We start from the raw sequence: 17583 nt of genomic DNA, 5'->3' as shown, positions 1-17583 counted from the left end.
GCTGAGCAGATTGTGTGGTCTCTAATTGAACCACACGTTGTTTTATTGGGGGTGTCAGCTGAGGCTTGAGGAGGTTTGGTTGTCTTGACATTGGGGACAGCTGATGAAACGAGTGCCGCACTGTGGAGTGTTCTGAAGTGTCAGCGCTAAGAGAAAGGTGAAAATATAAATAGGGCAGAGTTCAACGTGCACAGAAGGTTAAGGATGTTTCTGATCCAACGATCCCATCGTCCCATTGAGAGGTCTGAAAGTTGTATTATCTGGACAAAGCTTTAAAACACCGCTTGTTGTCGCTCACAGTATTAAGTGCCGCTCCAGTCTTTGCCAGAGGGGCCAAAGGCAAAAAAAAGATCAACCAAACTGATTTCTCTTTGCATTTGTTTGATTTCATTTGCATCTCCTGGAAGTGTTGTCTCAGGCCTCAAGCAAATTGGTTTTGCCAGGGCTGCCCCCCCCCCCCCCCCCCCCTACTGTTCACTTGACATTCTAGGCACCACCAGGAATCGAAACCTGAGCTGGTTTGTTTCCTTCTGTCAGAGCGCTGGCTGGACTCAGAGGGGGGCAGCGACAGAAAGTTACAACTGAAACCCATTAAATGTTCCACTCATCACCACCCACCTGCTGACTCGGTGACACCCACCCTGAGCCTCATCCTCTTCACTTCATTCTTTGAACCTCCATGATGGTTAAATAGTAATGAATGGATCTGATCTGTAGGCCCTACAAAGCACCCCAGGGAGCGGGTATGAAAAAGAAAGGAGGGTGAGGGGGATGGGTGAGGGGGCATTCAAACCAAGAAAGTTCAAAGTGAAACATGTAAGACAATGGGACAATCCCTCCACTACTTCTGCCTTCAGACTTTCGAGGTGACACATTTAACTGATTCGTTTGTAAAGTTTTCACTTGTTGAGGACCCATCTTTAAAAGTTCATGAATAGTTTGAAACCTCTATATTTCTAATTTGCCCAGTTTTCAGTAAACACATTTATAGATGTCATAGAATTTTGTGTCACATACTTCTTGATACTGGGTGGTATTATCAACACGATATATTGCATGAAGCACAGCAAAACTAATTCATAGTAGGCTATACTGTACTTTAAGAAAAAAAAACATGTGAGTATAAAAAACAAATCAGAATCGGAGTCAGAAAAAGTTTACTGTCGCAAAGGAAAAAAATAGCAAATTGCCTGTTTATGGTAAAAAAAACAAAACAAACAAAAAACCTAATTGTACACAGTTTTTGAGAATCCAGCCAATATCCCAAAACATAATATCCCAATACTAAATGTAGTGACATGAACTGTCCGTGCACAAATAGATGACATCTTGTGTCCTGTGTTGATGAACTGTTGTTTGTACAAAACATTTATATATTTCCCCAAGACTGATCGAAATATTCTTTATTGGGCGTTTTCCTTCCACTTCCTCAGAACAAAAAAAAAAAAAAACGAGTTCGAGCCGTTTTGTCATCTTGTCCCTGAAAAGGTGACTCAATCCTTCCCACCACAGACTGTTGCAGCCTCTAATCTTTAGCCACGCCTCGACTGTTATTTGTAAAGTCCTCGCAAAGCCTCTAATTAGCGCTGCGACGGTATTATTCAGCTCTCAGTCATGAGCTCTGACTTATTGTCACCTGAACCTCACTGCCTTCATGTTCTCTTCACTTGGTGATATTGTACTCCTTCCTGTAGGTGTCATTTGTTCTGAGGCTTGTGACAGCATTGATTTGTCTTCAACACAGTAATGGAGTAACACCAGTCAGGAGACTGCCGAGCTGTTTTACAGCCACGGAGGACGCTGAGCAAACGGGCTGCAATCTTTCTTGCAACACCTCAGCTGAAACTCCAAATACTTTACAGTTTGAAGCCTTTACGTTTTACTCTTTGTAGAGACAAATGTGAAGTGCTGTTAGCAATAAAAGCATGCACATAGAGAGACACAAGTGACTACTTAAAAGTACCAAAACAACCAAGCAGGTGGTACTTTTAAAATGGATCTCCTAATTACTGTAAGTTAAAGATATTCTAAAGCCTGACTGATATGTAGCTTTGAGACACACTCTAATGCTCATTATGAAAAAAGGGGGGGGGGGATTCACAGTGTACTGATATGACTGCAAGTACAGTGACACGAAGCTGACCACAAAAAGAAGTCAGTGTGTATTGGCCTCATGGAGGAAAACAGCATGCAGTGTCTCATGCTAAAGATGCTAACTGTAGATTTGATCTGCTGTTGTTTCTTAAGGATGTTTCCTTGGCACAGCGGCGAGCGATGTGCTTACTGCCTGCGTGACAGCGGTAGTTACTTCCTTAAACCTCCTCATATTAAAGAGGAGACCCCCCGTGTGGTCACTGAACATGTTCCGAGCCATGTGAAGCGTTTTCACTTTTTTTTTTTTTTGAAGCAGTTACTTTTCGTGCTACTTAATGTGAAGTGATTCCAACCCCGCGATGATAAGTGGCTGGTGCAGCTGCACCGTTACCACACATTTGTCTCCCACTGCTTGGAGCTAATCCTTCTGCTCAAGATCGGCCCAGCCTTTTTTTATTCCTGCCCACTCGTTGCCTTTTTTTTTTTTTCTCATTTAGTGTGTTTTCTCTTTTCTTCCCTCTCCTCTCATCCACACAGACTCATTGTGTTTTTTCCTTTTCTGTAATTGCGGTTGTTTGAATGATGTTAATGGAAACTTCAAAATAAAGCTTGTTTGTTCAAGTGTTCTTGATTTCAGACTGGACTGTCTTGTTCATTTAGGAGTCACTTATTATGAGGCAGTGTGTGTGGTTTGGGGACATTCAAATGTCCTTATTAATTACCCTGCATCAAACACACAGAGATGCTTGAAGATCAGCCTGCTTGCAGTTTGAGGAAGCTTCTGAGGGAGTGCCACCTTTATTCATCTTCTGATATGAGTGATGTCAGGATGGAGTGAAAGAGCTGCCACCCAATTCAGAGAACCTGTCTGAAAAAGTGGACCCAACCTAAATCATCCTCAACATGATGTCACAGAAATGTTCCTAACTGTAAGTCTTCTTCTGTCCCTTATAATAAAAAGAAAACAAGTCGGGCTGGGAAATGAATCGAGTCTCAGTTGCGATTAGAAGTTCAGCTTCCCGCGATCATGAAAACAGGACGGTCCGTTTCCTTTAATCATCTTGGACTGAAGACAGCAGGACACCTTTACACACAGGTGGACCTGTTGTACTGGAGATGCTAATCCATGCTGCGCTAGCTGACAGCAACGTGTCACCGAGCCCATCAGGGGATTACACCGTTTGTCACAAATCACTCTGTTACGTTACTCTGAATCTCCCTCTAAAAGGAAGTATTTTCTTCGAGCACGTGCTGCATACATGTCACACTGTACAGCCCTGCTCTTTATCCAATGAAACCAAAGGAAATGTACTAGTAGGTAGTTGATGTTGCTGTTGTTGATTTAACTTTCCTCTGTAGCAACAACACTTTCACAACCTCCAAAACAGGCCACAACCACAGCCGAAAACCAAACACACGTCTTAAGAGTAAAGAAAGCTGATTGTCAAGATGACGATGTACATCAACAGAAACTCTTTGCATGGGACGTTTCCAGTGCAGGTAGCATGCTGGTATTGTCCCAGTTTACTTGAATGTCTCCTCACTGTGGTGATCTAAAATACATCTGCTTAATCACTCTTGAAATACTAAAGTGTTATCTTACCCAACACAACTATGTCTTAAAGATCGAATGATACTCAAGCAAATGTGAAGGAGTTAATGTTAAGATTTGGCCTTAGCACTGTTGCATCTTAACATTAAGCAGAGGGGAAACCATGCCAACACCGTAGCAGATACATGTGTGAAATAGCTTCCTATACTTGTTACCTTTAGCCATACAGGCCTTTTTTTTAAAACAAGGGTAAGGAGGAGGGTTCATTATTCATTTTTATTCAGAGAGAAAAATCAGTATGGCGTTGCTGTCACTGAGGGCAGATTTGAGCTCATCTGACTGTAGCTGCAGCGAGTAAATAGCGAAAGGAAAGAAGAGCAGCCTTACGTGACACGGACAGAAAAAGGGCAGAGCGTCACACGGATCTATTTATGTACTGAAACTGTTCGCAAGCCTGACAGTCTGGTGTGAGTGTAAAACACATAAAACGCAAATATGTTTCATCTAGCCTCTCATTTACTGCCTGCACACTTAATTATAGATTGCTGCTGGTTGTTCCTGTGTGATTTTTTTCTTTTCTTCCCCCACTCAATATTGACTTCCTTCACAGTTCATCTGCTGCATGATTATCTCTAAAGACTGACACCTATTGGCAAAGAAGTATAGTCATCACAAAGCTAGTATTTAAACCCCAAAGCAAACATGTGGTGATGATGTTCATATCAGGGGGGGCAGGGGGGGGGGGGGATTGGAAGCCAACACTGATTATACTATTTGACTCGACTGTTTGACTGAGAGACCTTGTAAATACAACAACAGAGGTACATAATGACTGGAACATTTTACAATGGAAAATAACATTCCATTCAAAAAGACCTTTTTGTTCTGCCATTTCTCCTTACGTATTAGCTGATACAGCACTGTATAAATCCATTATGAATTGCTGCTAAATGGCCCTCAAACATAGTCTAAAATACTCACTTTTGCAGCTTAAAATAGGATCATGAAGTCAGCCCAAACACCCTAATGATCTCATTCTATTGATGTGGCTTTAGTCACTCATTTATAAATCAACCGTAGAGCGTCAATGATGAACTGAAAGTCGGTTAGTTGTCGACTTTTACATCAAATAGCAAAATGTAGCCCTATTCAGACTGGTGTTTTATCCTGTCCCTGTGACGTTTCGCCTTTAATCTGAATGTCGCAGACGCATTATGAGGCGACGACGTAATCCCCCCCCCTCTGTGTCATCTTTGGAGGTAGTAACAGAGGCGTTACAAGCGAGATTGCCGGTGCGAGCAGGAGAGTGCAGCGCGCCGTGTGTGTGCATGTCTGACTGTGTCTGTGGAGCTGCAGCCAGGCCTTGCTCTCTTACTCACTAATAATACGACTTCAGCATGAAGGTGCAAAGATGTAATGACTGAGCTTGTTCCAGAAACACAGTCTCAAAGTGACTGATTTGACTGTTGTGTTAAAGGGTTTGGTTAATTTCATGACAAAGGGTGAAATTCTCTTCTCCCACCCTTTGAAATCTAAATGTTTTCACCATTCTCTTTAAATATCTTGAAAATCATACAATGGACATAATAGGCTGATTATCCAACAATGGCTAAAACTTGACGTTGCAGCCCTACCCCTCTTGCTTCATCCATCCTGATCCAATAATGTGAACAAACTCACAGGACAACAGATGTCCCCAACACAGGCAAATCTGCTCTGCCTTGAATGAGGTAATTAAAATTGAGGGATCAAATTTGATTGCAGCCCTCAGCTTGCTGTTGCTCTCATATAATAATATAAAGAGTCAGTAAGATACATAAGGAGTGTTCTTTAAATCCAGAGAGTGTGTTACGTAAAAGTTAAGGAGCTTTTTTTCTGCAAAACAAAACAAAAGAACAATGGCTAACGTGTGTTTGCTGGTCAGGAGGATTATTCTATAGCATGACGCCGTCCCATTGGTCTGCTAAAGTAGTTAGAGGGAGGTTTAGTAATCAGATTAAAAAAAAAAAAAGGTCATTTAATCAAGTGCTGCTCTGGTTACAACATTTCTGTTGTCCTCAAACTTCCTTCTTTACTTCTGCTTCAGACGGTGAATATGGTCTTGGATTAGGAATCACCAGGATTTATGCAGCGTTCGGAACCAATCTTTGTGTTTTTGTGTCGGACTTGTTCTTGGTACTCCTCCGGGGTGGATTAACTTTGTTTCGGGGCACATTCTTTATACTTTTTCGTCACATGAAAACTGTGACCATGCTACGCAGAAAAAGTGAGTTTTTTGAGTTCCTGGACAGTGTTTACTCGGTGGTAGCGGATAAGGAAGAGCGGAGGGAAGAGCTGACTCCTTGTGACGAGTATCTCCAGGTGCTACTGCAGATGAAGATGATCAGCGCTGTAAGTGAGCCCAGAGTCTGGACATCTGTTCTTTTTAATAAAAAAACAAAACAAAACAAAAAAACCCATACAACATTGTTCATCCTGCTACAGCAAAAAAATACTACGAAATATTTGAAAGGAATCTCAATTGAGCTGCTCAAAGTTTGAGCAGCTGTTGTGTGCTGCTGTTTAAAGACAGTAGGATAGTAAGTAGACGACATCAGCAAATAGCGAGTACCGCTTTGTCCAGAGTGGGCGCCAAAAACGCTGCAAACCAGAAGTTCCTCTCTGGAGCTTTCATGCATTTACTTTTTTTTTTTTTTACTTTTTTTTTTTTTTCATGAATCATCTGGTGGTCTTTTTCTTGTCATCTCATCATCTTTTGACTCCTGCTAAAAAGTGCTCTTAACTTAAGCGTGTAGATTACAGACGGATAAAGTTTTACACCTTACATTGCACCTTGTCTGCAGAGCCTCTGGGTCCTTATTTAGATGACAAGATAGCATGTCAGGGAGCAGTGTTGGTGTTCTAGCAAGATAGCTGCTTTGTACAAAGTCGACAAACAGCCTTTTTAGTGGTGTCGGCCCTTTACATTACCAGTCACAGGACGTCTTTGTAACGTAAAATATGACAAAAGAACGCCTTCCCCTTTGTAAAATAAAGAAATCGTTAGAGGCCAGTTAAAGGCATTGTTGGTCATTTTCAGAAAAACTAGCGTGATTTTGAAAGTAGCATTCCCTCAGTGCTCCGTCTTCACCCAACCCCCTCCCCTCTGTGCTCCCTCAAAAGCCACGCCCACTCACTTATATGCACGAGCGCCATTGGTCCAGAAGCAGATTTCAGCTGATGTTTTTAGTGTGGGCTGGTGCATGCATGGAGAAGAGAGCAGGCAGGGAGACAGGGGGGCATGATTGGTTCTTAAAACTCGAACCGTGGGCAGACATTGGTCAAAGTTTTTTGCTACAGGTGACAGATTTCTTTTGTTTTCTTTTTTTTCAGAGGACATGAGTTATTAATTTCTGTCAGGACCTAAAGACAATTTAAATCTTAAAAAGTGTATCTGGAGGAAATTACCAACCCTACCTTTAAATCAGATGCTACACAAAACACCGCAGTTAGATTGTCTTTTTGAAGTCCATGAATGAGTTGTCAACCCTTCCACTTACTATGACTCACAGCAGCAATTTCCTGTTGCTTAACCCCTCCTTTAGTTGGCTATGAATCTTAACCAAGGCAAAGGACTACTCGAACACGGAAGAGTAGAGGTAGAGTGGAGTTAAAAAAAGCAACCAGGGTCCAGCACATGCAGGCCTTCAACATTTTTTTTGTTTTTTTATGAGCACAGGAGGATGAGACACGTGTGCGTACACCAACACACATTCTTAAATTTCAGAGCAGCAGAGGCGTTGTTTCTATAAATATCGACATGGCATGCAAACAAGAGCTCTTACACATGAGGTTGCACACCGGGCCAAACAGCTGTTCATATTTTGGCAGAAAGTTTACATGTGTTTTTTAGCCTTGTACATGTGTAGTTTACTGTGAGTGTGTGAGTTTTGTGTTCTGTCAGAGTACTTTTTTTTGTTGCATACACCAGTTGATGGCTGATCAGCTATGTCTGATCAGTTCTTAGTAACGGGCTGGTATCTAGCAAAGCCTGACCTTAAGTCTGTTAAATCCTTAACTGGGTGGGTGGGCTCGAGTGCTAACAAACCCTTTTCAAATGTTTTAAGAACCTAAAGAGAAATCGCTTGAGTGGAACAACTCAGCAGCTTGATCATCAGGCTTCACTCATTTGCGATTGTGTGAGCGAGGATGCTTTTTTTTTTTTTTTTTTTTTGAGACTCCTCTCGGACTCAGAGGTTACATCGGGCTATTGAGGCATTGTTCCGCCTCACTTTCTCCTACAAAGCCCCAAGTGTGTTTCAGAGAGGGTTTGGCATCTCCCACTAAATATTTGTTCTTGCTGCTGGACGCCCACTGTCGCCAGACTCAGTGAAGAGCTGCATTGACCGGCTCATGGACGACTGCAGATAGAGTCATCTCTCTGCTGTGTCTGGGAGAACTAACGCCAGAGCATCAGCCTTCTTTCCGGCCACTTTCCTTCACTTGACGAGCCAGGAGCTACTTGTGCTAGAACAATCGAGCTATTTGTTAATTATTTGAACTGACAGGACACTCATAGTATAATAAACCATTTTGGATTGGGAGAAATCTCTTTCTGAAACTTCACATTGTAAATGCAGTTTTGGGGCTTGCCAGCATAAACTCATTCATGTTCATCACGTTGGTTTTAGCGAGCTTTGTACGGATGCAAAATTTGTCCGTTAAAATAGAAGTGACTGGTCATTGCAACAAGAAACTTCTTTAGGTGGAGCCAGCGGGGGAGCTGTGTTTTGTGTGTGTGCATAGTCGACTGTGTGTGTACGTGAAGCTCCCACTTTACTCCCTTGCTCTTCTGTAACGCTGTAAGACTGAAACACCAATAATATTCCGTTGCAGTATCAATATGAATGTGCAAAGACGTAATGACGCTTTTGAAACCTTTTTTCCGTGATCTTTTTGTCCCCCCCCCCCCTTTTGTAACAATGACTTTTTGTTATGGAGACCATCTCTAACAACTGATGCCGCTAAAAACAACAAAATGAGCACATTTGTGGGTAAAAAAGATGAAAGCTTCTCTCCTTGCTGAGAAGTCTGAACACACATCTGTGCCTGACGCAATTCTAACTTCTATCAAAGCTTCAACAAATTTTGCCTTAATTCAAAACAATTAATGATCAATTCCAGGTCAGTATATCTCTGTGTATTTCAGGTGGATATTTTCAGCCAAGCCCGTTCACTGCTGCCTAATCCGCCGTCCTAACTCGACACATTAAACCGTGAAGAAAAGGACAAAAGCATCTGAAAGACCTCCTGTGTCATTGTCCTCCCTCCAGCAGAACATCTGTCCCCTCTGCCTCTCCGCTGGATTCCCCCTCACTCTTGCACGACGTCTGCCTTTCTTTGCCTCAACTGGTTTCCTAGTTGGTGGTTATTGACTCAAGTAGACACGAGTGAACCAATCAGAAAGCTTGATGCCAGATTTTGGGAGGTTAAAGAGATTTTTTTTTCTTCTGCTCAAGTTTGTCCTAGTCACAAAAGAAGCGTTAACCCAAGTCGAGTCTCTTTAACTTTCAGTGAAATTGTGGTTGTAAGGGACAATTTTGAAATACGAGTCACTGTTTGAAAAGTTACACCTCTTCCATGATGTGTTTTTACTTCATGTGTCGAAGCTGAACCTTTGTAGAAACTAATGAGGCAGACTGAGCACTCGCCTGTGAAATCCTCTGAACACTGTTACGTCATCGCTTCATATAAGGAGAGATCTGCTTGGAGAAGTTTGCAAACCCAATATAAAATGTTATTGAGATATATTCACCTTATTTCACGCGTCTTTAATGGACACAGTTTATTTGAAACTCTGAGCATGTGTTTTATTATTGACGACTGATTCACATCTCTTTTTTTTATCCATTTAGCCTTTTTCATCTTTTAACTTATTACTCAGCTACTTCCTGATGTCCATTTTTCCCCCTATCAGCCTAAGTCACGGAACGACTCCTCCATTTTTTCATGACTCTTGTGTTTTTAATGGCCTATTGATTTAAACTGTGATCGCCAGAGCAGCAAAGTGACCTCTGCAGAGGCTGTAATAAGAAAAGAAAGGTCCCGAGGAGTTTGAGTCCAGGAGTTTTAAGAACAATGCAGTCCTCATTGTTCAGTGTTTCTACACACCTCCTTTGTGTGCGGCTACCTATGATCACTGGATCTGTTTTTAGACTTCTTCAGTCTTGTGTTCTCATTATATAACAGAGATGACCATGTGAAAAGGCTCTTATTTAGTGTGGCGTGTGGATTCCTGCACGCTGACAGGTGCATTATTATGTGAAGTCTATCTATACTTAGGAAATATGTGGTCAGCTCGCACAGCAGCTCTTACATATATTCCAGACTTTGTGTCTTTGAGACCATCTGTGGATAGAAATAATTACACCAACAGAAGCACAAAGAGGGATACTTAAAGAGCCGGAGATTGGGTTTGTCATGATGTTGATTGTGTCATGCTTCTGTTATTAGTCTTTTCTGCACTCTGTTGAGGAAAAAGAGAAGAGCAGTAAGACATGACAGAACCGACCTGCTTCTGTTTTTTTGTATTCAGGCGTTTTTCGTTTGGCGTGGTCTGTTAGGGTTACACTTGTTTTGATCTAAATCCAGTGATACTTCGATTTCTACATTTGATTTCAAGAATCTCATGTAAAGATTGAAATCTGAACATTTCTTCTTCTTCTGAAGATAACCAGAACCTTAACCATACTGTTCACACCGGCCATTTCCCTCCGTCATCATGCTCGAAGTGAAAATCTCAAACACTGTATTTAAAAATCACAGCAACACAGTGGATTTAATAAATAGCTATTAGCGGCCTCCCCATTGATCAGAACCTGAAAAGACTGTGGATAGCGAGATTCCGGGGGGAGGGGTCACAGGTCGGACTTAAACCCGGACCCAGGACCTCAGCACATCAGGCGCAGCACACCAACCACAAGGTTACCAGCACCCCTTTAAAATCTTATTGTAACATTCAGCCACTTCTTAGCTAACGATCCTGTATGACGATTTTAAAAGATTCAATAGACATTAGCAAGCTAAGAGTAAAGGCGGCATTGAAATGCTATCATGCTAATATTAGCTTCCCTTACACAAGCTAGCAAATCAGAAAACAGATGCCTGATACCAGGCCATATTTCAAGAACATATTTGAAAGCTTGTTAGCATCCAAAGGCTAACATTAGCATTCAGTCGATTTCCCAACAGTTAGCCTTCTCGCGTGTCTTGTAGCCAGGAGTTTACATAATTCTTCTGGTTTCATCTAAAGGTCCCAAAGATCATTTTAGCAAGGAAATGGTTAGTCGCTAACACTTTTTGTGAGTACCATGACTGGGATTAACGTGGGACCGTTTCTGCACGCAGCAGAGAACATGGTGCACCTGTATCACACACCTGTCCTTTGAGACTTATATATGAAACATAGAGGAAGGAGAAGAGCTCTGTGTCGTGTGTATGCAGGCCCTTAGTGTGCGGGATCAAGAGATGTGATCTGCAATGGAAGCTAAATAACGTGCACTAGTTCAGATTAACTGGCGGTCTTAATACATGAAACTGCACCATAATCTCCATCACCAGTTGGGAAGGGTTGGAGGTCAGCAGGCTGATCTTTAAACAAGCACGTATTTGTTTTCCTTCAGCACATGAACAACATACATGTATATTTAGTAACTGCTTGGATCCTCCTTTGTTCTCCGTTTGAACCTGCTCCCTATTTCCTGGATAATAAAAAATATTTAGCTGTGCGGCCATATTTATTTTTCTTTCATGTACTACCACAATAGCACGTTCATCAGAGCGAGCGGGATTTCGTGTCCTGCAATAACAAGCAGAAACAGGGCTGGTTCGTTTCCTCCATGTTCTCCCTCCTGCAGGCACGAGGTCAGGTGTCAGAGGCCGCACATGACAGAATGGAGGCGGGGCTAGAGTTGGAGCATGAGTTATTAGTCAGCACCGGGCCCTTACACAGGAGGAGGTTTACAAAACAACAAAAAAAATCGAGTAGAGTGTAGGGACTGTTCAGGCAGCTGTGAGACAGCGAGACGCTGTTTGGATTTGCATACAGAGCACACGTACGCTCACTTGTGCAACTGCTGAGTGAATCATTTTGAGATTTTTTAAATGAGTTTTTTTCCACATAGCTGAAACGGTTGGGAAAAATCAAATGATTTAGATTTAATGTTTCCATGGAGATAACGGAGTAACAAGCGTCTTTGTCTTTCCCTTTGTCTATGTTTGATAACATTGGCGTTTATAATCCAGAACCCCTCCCATCAGTACTGTCAGTCGTTATCATTTCTTCAATTATAAATACATGTCATTGATTAAGTGCTTACAGATTAAAGCCACAGTATCTGAGACCTTCATTCATTTAAATTGATCAGACCAGTTTGAGATCCTAGATTAGTCTGGGACCTCTTTGTTTGTCATTGGGTGTGATCAATGGGACTGGACACAGCAAACAAACAGAGCAGATGTTCCTTGAAGTAGTGATGGACTATAAGGTTAGGTATTGTTAAATTCTACGACCTATAGAGCTTTCAGTTTAGCGTTACACAGTGACATGGGGAAGATTTTATCTAGCCAACTCTATTTACCAGACGTAGACTTGGAATACTAAATCCAGAATGTTCCACATCTGCAAACCAGAAACTGCTGAACGGCGTACGCAACACATAAGCGACGAGATGGACCGCATTAAACGTACAGCATGTATGTTATGTAGGGGGGCTCTCTATCAAAACAAGAAGAAAAGATGACGTGGAGGCTCGCGGGGTATCATGGGAGTGATTCTCTCTGCCACTTATTGCAATTCCTTATAGAGCCATGAGCATTCGCAAACACAAACACATCATCACAAAACACTGAATTCTTGTCGTAAATAAGAAATCATTTTAGGTAAACAAGCTTTCCAACTCATCGTGTGTACCTTTTTTTAATCTAATGGAGGGAGAGATTGTGTGAAACAGGAAGAACAGAAGATAAGCATAGAGACTGTGAGGTGGAATTGTTTCATCTATTGTTTATATAATTGACTCCATAAGTCCATAAATTGACTCCATAAAAATTGTAATTGTTTATTTATTGTACCGCATATCAGTTGTGCAATATTGAGCAATGTTTATCTCACAATGCACATTGGACATGCTTCCTCCTGTTTAGGCCTAAAATACTAAGCTTTTATATCAGGGTGAAAAAGCAGACTGCCTTGAAGGCCTACATTTCTTGTCCAAATGTACAGGGCTGGATCTTTTACCAGAAGTAATAGCTGGAAGTTGATGTAAGTGCTCAGAGACGACACGGCTATGTACTCTTGTCTGACACACTTTCCATTATGTGTTGCTCGTCTCCTCACTGCGATTCATAATTCATTAATGCGCTCTCTCTGCTGCAGCCGGTGAATTGCTTTTGTTGATGACTTTTCCATTTTAGTCGAGCTCCCGCCTCGCCTATCTTCTCCGATATTAGCAAAGAGTCATGAGCCCAGGGCGTGACTCATCATATTATACATCACAAACTCATCTTATTGTGTGTTTTACAAGATTTAAGTTCTAGTCAATGGCAGAGTTCAAAGGGGTCCCAACAGTGTGGAGGAGTCCGGCTCCCCCCCTCTTTAAAATATAATCCCCTCCCTTGTAATCCCGCCTCTACTGTCAGCTCCACTCCTTTGAAACCTCCCCCCTCTGTTTTTTTTCTCTCTCTCTCACTATCCTCCTCTCTCATCCCACTTACTCCACCTTACGCCTGATGGAGCATTGAGCCTGAGCGCTGTAGGCAGCCCTGGCCTCACATTCACAGAGAACCAGCGTCGCATCGGTTCCTCTCCCTGCTCTCTGGGACTTCCTTCTCCCCTTCCAAACAATCAGGAACTACTTTTTTTTTTTTTTTTTTTTTTGTCACTGTGTGGGGAGTAAGGTTAACGTACATTATTCCCCACCTACGAACGCTCCCTTTTTGATCTGCACTTGCTCCGCTTTGGACACCTGGGAAATGGAAATCTCCCGTAGACGCCTCCTCTAACTTAACCTGAGCCTTTTTTTTGGTTTTTTATGTTGGGCTGCTTTTGGATGGACATTTCCTGCATTTGGATGGTTTTCGGAGGGTGCACATTCCATACAGAGACACACGGGATAAGATGGTGCCCCTGCAAAAAAGGGTAATCGGAGTTATGCGTGTGTGGAGGAGTGTGGGGTTAGGGGGAGGGGAGGGGGGGGGGGGCTTTGTGTGCAAGATGTGACTGCACTGTTTGTCTCTTCCAGGAAAGCTTTGTGCCTACTTCTTATGCTAAATACAGTTTGATGACTTTAATTGAAACACAGGCCCGAGAGTGGGCATGCTTAAAGGGATTAGAATGGAAGGGGGGTCTCTTTTTCTTTCTTTTTTAAAATGTTTTTATTTCCCACAAAACATTGAAGGGGGATCTCTTTTTGTACAAACTGAAAACAGTCAAGAAACTAGAAGGTAGAAACCAAGAGGAGCTCCCCTAGAATTTCAATAAAATGCCTATTGTTGTTTTATATTGTCTGTTCCCTGTTGAGTGGCTTGTTGCTGAGTGAGTGCTCATTGAAACCAACTAACAATGCTCTCCTGAATGCCACTCATCTCTATTGTTGTCCTTGAGTGCTTCAATTCAGAGTTAGGTTTTTTTAATCAAAAGGTGTTCCAGTGATTCTATCACACTACATATGTAGTGTGATAGCAGCTTAAAATTGTTGCTTGTTGTATTGAGGTCGGAGTTTAGCTCCGTTTAGAGATACCCGAATAAGTGCTGCGAGACTGAATTCAGAATGTCTCTCAAACTCGTCGTCACCACAACCGCTTCCTGTGATATGAAAGGCTTTTCGGCGCAGACGTGCATCAGGCAGTCGTAGCGTACACACGGTACACACGGTTCACTTGGACTTATTCGAGCTGACACTTCACACGCTCAAGGTGTGGCTCTAGAGGAAGCTGGCTTTAGGAAGACTCCAGACATGGGAGAGGAAAGGATGGGGGAATGTTGGAGCTACACCAAGGTAGAGTTTGTTTGTTTGTTTTAGCTCATCTTCAAAAGTCGTGAGGAAGTTCATTTTTTAAAGGCCTGCAGATGAGCTCTTAATTTCAGCTTTTGGTAGAATGTGTGTTTGTCTTAGTGTTCGTCTGTATTCCAGATGAAGTGCTCTTTTTTTTTTTTTTTTTTCTAAACTGATGGATTTCGAGCTGTGAACGCAGGCCAAGTAGAGCCTCACTTTTTCCTTCACAAGTCAGCATGGAATCATGAAGAAGGAGTTGAGCCTCAACAGCTGCGTCTGGTTATCAGAAGCCTGGGCTGCTGGTACCTGCTCTCATGTTTTGAGGAAAATTGACTTGTCGCTCTCATCGCAGTCAGCACTGTCTTTTTGAAAGTGTTTCATGTGTTGACTGTATGAACTGGATCCATATGCTTCCTGTGATGCCAAACACTGACTGGCACATTAACGTCTGATTGCTTTGGTTGCAGAGTCGCAGCGGATCAGACGCCAAAGGCTGAGCATTTGAACAGTGTTAGAAGCTTTTCTGTAGCAAACGACGTAATCTCTGTTATTTAAATCATTTGCAGTATCGAAGGAAGACCGGTGTGTCCAAAAAAAAAACTTTGGATCTTCAGTCTGATTTTCAACCAAAAGCTGCTGCACTTCAAAAATCCACTTGCAAAGTTTCAGGAGTTTTGAAGGATCTATTGAAGTTCAAAAATCTGGTCTTGTGAAAATCCTATTTGGAGTCTTTGCTTGGATAAGAAGCTGATTGGTTGGTTATCTGGAGCGTTTAAATGAGCTGCAACAGCATCCTCAGGAAGTTGATCTAATCTTCTGTTATGCGTCTCTTTTCTTCCTTTAGTCAGCGTGGTTAATAAGGACAGATTTAAATCTTCCTTGATGTGTGCGTGTTTTAATCATTGTGTCTTCTTCTCCCCTGCAGGATCAGTTTGACAACTTGGAGAAGCATACACAGTGGGGGATCGAGTATTTGGAGAAGTACACCAAATTTGTCAAGGAGAGATCAGAGATCGAAACCAACTATGCAAAACAAATTAGGTGAGTACTCAGGCTGACTTCTGATCCATACTCTTGGGTTGCCCCCCCCCCCCCCCCCCCACCCACACACACACACACACTTCTTCTTAACAGGATTTGACCTTCTATGGTGTCCTTGCAAAAATAGATTGGATCTTTTGCGGCTCATTATGTAGCCGACCGCGACCTCTGACGTCTCTCCAAGGGGAAAACTCAGACAAGGATTCTCCTGAGCAGTGTTTTATTCATTTTTAGGAATCATCATATATCCATAAAAAGGTTTTTTTTTCTCCTTAGGGAAGAATATTGCTAAGCTCAATGCTAAGTGTAGCGCTGAGTAAACAAGCCTCAAAGAGGATGTCTGCTCCATCCTCCATCCTTTTTTTTTCTTCTTCTATGAGAGCCTCTCTGTCTGCCTCTTTCCTGCACACACGCTGTCTGTTGTTGTTATAGCTCGCTTCTGCTTCAGGCAAGAGGAAGTCAGGTTATGGGGGTGGGGGGGTGGGGTGGAGCTTGCGTTTCCATAGAGACGACGAGGTATCAGCATTTTCAACCCCAGGTCTGACCCAGATTTCTTTTTTTTTCCTCCAACCACAAGTGTCGCCCCGCCCCCCCTCCAGTTCTCCCTACTCTCTAGCTTTGTTTTGGTCCTGTCAGTGATTTTTTTTTTTTTTTTTAAAGGCAGTGATGGGAGCGTGAGCGGTCCAGCACTTAAAGGATCTGTCTCCTAAACCCCACACAGTGGGAGATACCCCTGCAAATCCACAATCCTCCTCTTTAAATGGGCCTGGCAATATGGCTAATGCTTTAAGTATTGACCCCACACCCCATTTTCAGAGTGACCGGCCAATACCGAGCCAGTATTTACATAGCAACCCCCCTGCAGCCGATTCTCTCCGGACCACAGCCGTCCCCTATTTGAGATTAAAGTCAGCTTGAGATAATAGGACTAGGAGTCTGTGTTTACATGGAACGCTTGAACTCGTGCATGAATCCCCCTACACACAAGAACTCTGCACACTCACAGTTGCACACACACGAAGAAAATAAACACATCTCACACTCTAATACTGTTTTATATTTGTGGATTATCATCATCACTATCCATTTAGTTCTTCACTTTATTTGTCCTCTATAATTCATCAAATAAAACACTGCTACATCCTTAAACTAAATATGATCTTATCTAAGTAGTAATCAGTCTGAGCCATCTCACATCAAACGTATTGATTGAAATAGTTCATGTTCCAAAGCTTTAACATGTTAAAGCATTGTTATTACCGTACCTTAAATAACGTGGATGCATGAAGCATGCTGCCTGATCATGACGTTGATAGTAAAAGATGAGGTGTGGTTTTAAATGTCTCAGGAAAAACACGACTAAAGACGGAACATGGAGCTCTTCTTCTTCTTCCAGTTGGAAAGTCGTTGGTGGCTTTAGCTGATTCACTTTGCATGACTCCGAGATGCTAACTAGCTCACCAGGTAGCGGATGAGTCGTCGTGATGATGCATGAAATGTAGAGATGCACGACACATAACAGTTCCATAAATTATCTGCAGAGTGTTTTATACTTTTGCATTATTCCGACAAAGACATTTCCACAAGAGCTTCTCTGCGCTCACGTTTCATTTCCTGTGACTCGCTCTCAGTATCGAGACTCACTTAAAACAATCTGACCAGACTGCGTCGTGTTGAAAGATCCGCAACAAGGCCACCGTCGCTGAGTGGGGAGACTCTTTTGGTAACACAAAAATGTAACGGAGTGGAAGAACACAGACAAAGAGCAAACTCTGGGAATGGTTCGAGAATGTTTTTTTTCTTCTGCATGTGACCAAACAACGAACACTAGGAGAAGGAAGCTTTGTGAACTACTGTTTAGAC

General features: G+C 42.4%; 1 protein-coding gene across 19 annotated transcripts in view; it reads left to right on the top strand.

Annotated features, from left to right (window-relative positions):
• The window catches only part of fnbp1b (formin binding protein 1b), a 62960-nt gene that overhangs the window by 4487 nt on the left and 40890 nt on the right, over positions 1-17583 (top strand). For 5 of the 19 annotated variants that reach the window (XM_079364522.1, XM_079364520.1, XM_079364509.1 and 2 more), the window contains exons 1-2: positions 14559-14682; positions 15605-15720. In XM_079364522.1, coding sequence (XP_079220648.1) covers positions 14641-14682; positions 15605-15720 — 158 coding nt within the window. In that variant the 5' untranslated portion in view covers positions 14559-14640. Of the gene's footprint in view, positions 1-13337; positions 13824-14556; positions 14683-15604; positions 15721-17583 lie in introns of those variants that run through there. The other 14 variants (XR_013780852.1, XM_079364516.1, XM_079364518.1 and 11 more) reach the window with 9 other exon arrangements.

The sequence above is a fragment of the Symphodus melops genome, assembly GCF_947650265.1.
Source record: "Symphodus melops genome assembly, chromosome: 16".
In the NCBI taxonomy this organism is placed as follows: domain Eukaryota; kingdom Metazoa; phylum Chordata; class Actinopteri; order Labriformes; family Labridae; genus Symphodus; species Symphodus melops.
Note: the sequence above shows the minus strand (reverse complement) of the source record. Positions and strands in the feature narration are given on the sequence as shown.